The sequence below is a fragment of the Galeopterus variegatus genome, unplaced genomic scaffold (assembly GCF_000696425.1).
Source record: "Galeopterus variegatus unplaced genomic scaffold, G_variegatus-3.0.2 Scaffold10893, whole genome shotgun sequence".
NCBI classification, from domain to species: Eukaryota; Metazoa; Chordata; class Mammalia; order Dermoptera; family Cynocephalidae; genus Galeopterus; species Galeopterus variegatus.
The window spans coordinates 57,593-59,020 of record NW_007737004.1 but is presented as its reverse complement, the minus strand read 5'-3'; the positions used below and the strand labels follow the sequence as shown (position 1 = coordinate 59,020).

General features: G+C 39.2%; 1 protein-coding gene across 1 annotated transcript in view; it reads right to left on the bottom strand.

The window, feature by feature from the left end:
• Window positions 1–494: 494 nt before the first annotated feature.
• LOC103610296 (serine/threonine-protein kinase ULK2-like) overlaps window positions 495–1,428 on the bottom strand; it is a 33,014-nt gene continuing 32,080 nt past the window's right edge. Inside the window, exons 6-7 of the mRNA XM_008594492.1 lie at window positions 1,044–1,116; window positions 495–612 (exon numbers count right to left, since the gene is read on the bottom strand). Coding sequence (XP_008592714.1) covers window positions 495–612; window positions 1,044–1,116 — 191 coding nt within the window. The remainder of the gene's footprint in view (window positions 613–1,043; window positions 1,117–1,428) is intronic.

Here is a 1,428-nt window from a genome sequence, read left to right as displayed (position 1 = left end):
ACTGTTGATGATACCCACATTACTCTAAACACAACAGGTGCTCAACAAATGTGACTCTCCTTTACAAGCCAAAAGATACGTTCCCCTTCATATTAGTGAAATGTCTAGGATAAATGTCCATATTTAATTCTAACCATTACACAAGCACAAATTAAAAACAGGCAAAATCCTTGAAAAGAAAGACTTGGACACTACTGCCTGTCAGGGACCTGTGTTCCCACCTCTTCTCCTTCCTTTCACCCCTCCCCCGCTGCCCAAGCACCCCTGTCCCACCATAGTATCCTTCATAACTAAAGACACCTGTAAGAAGGTAACTGCTTTCATTACTACAGGAGGTAGTATGAACACCATTTGAAGGCAGTCATTATCCAGTAAGTACCACAGCACTTCTCTGTGTGCAGAGCACATAGTGGCTGACGGCCTGATTTGGAGTCAGGCTGCCTTTGTTCNTCTCTGTGTGCAGAGCACATAGTGGCTGACGGCCTGATTTGGAGTCAGGCTGCCTTTGTTCGAATCCCAGCTCCTCCATGCACTGTGTGAACCTGCGAATGATCCCTCTGTGCCACTTCCTCATCTATAAAAAGCGGATAGGAGACTAACCGCATGGGGAGGCTGTGACGATTAAACAAGATAACACATCCTATAACAAAGACATTAGGAAAAGGCCCGGCACATAATAAATACTCAAATGTAGTTAAGTATGCAAATATAAACTCTTTATTACAAGGGATCTAAAAGTCCCAAGTGTGATTCCTTGAATGTACATTAAGGATGTAATATACATGAACCTATTTAAATCCTTTGTGAACACACTACGTCCATACAATTCTTAGAATATGTTCTACACAACCATTCCATTTGTATTAAGATAAAAATATCTAACACTTGGAACAAATGAAATATTACGGTTTTAAAAGCATTTTAATAACATGGCAATGACATTTTATGGTTTTAAAATCATTTTAGTGACATATTAAGTGACATTTATGTCCTTAACGTTTTCAAATAAAATAAATCCCCATGGTTTAAAAATTATCAAATACGTTTTTCTATGAAGGCTGTTCTTAATGTATTCTCCCTTTTTAAAATTCTTTAGGATTCTTTTCTTGATGCTCACTGTAAAAAATAAAATAAAAATAAAAATACACTAAAACATATAAAAAGTGAAATCTTCCATAATCTCATCCCTTAGAGATGAACACTTAAAATTTTTGAGTAGGGCCGAGCCCGTGGCGCACTCAGGAGAGTGCGGCGCTGGGAACGCAGCAGCGCTCCCGCCGCAAGTTCAGATCCTATATAGGGATGGCCGGTGCGCTCACTGGCTGAGCGCCGTGCGGCTGATCTCAAAAAAAAAAGACAAAAAAAAATTTTGAGTGTGTTCCTCCAGATCTACTTTCTTGCAGATGCCAAATATATTACTGCATATTA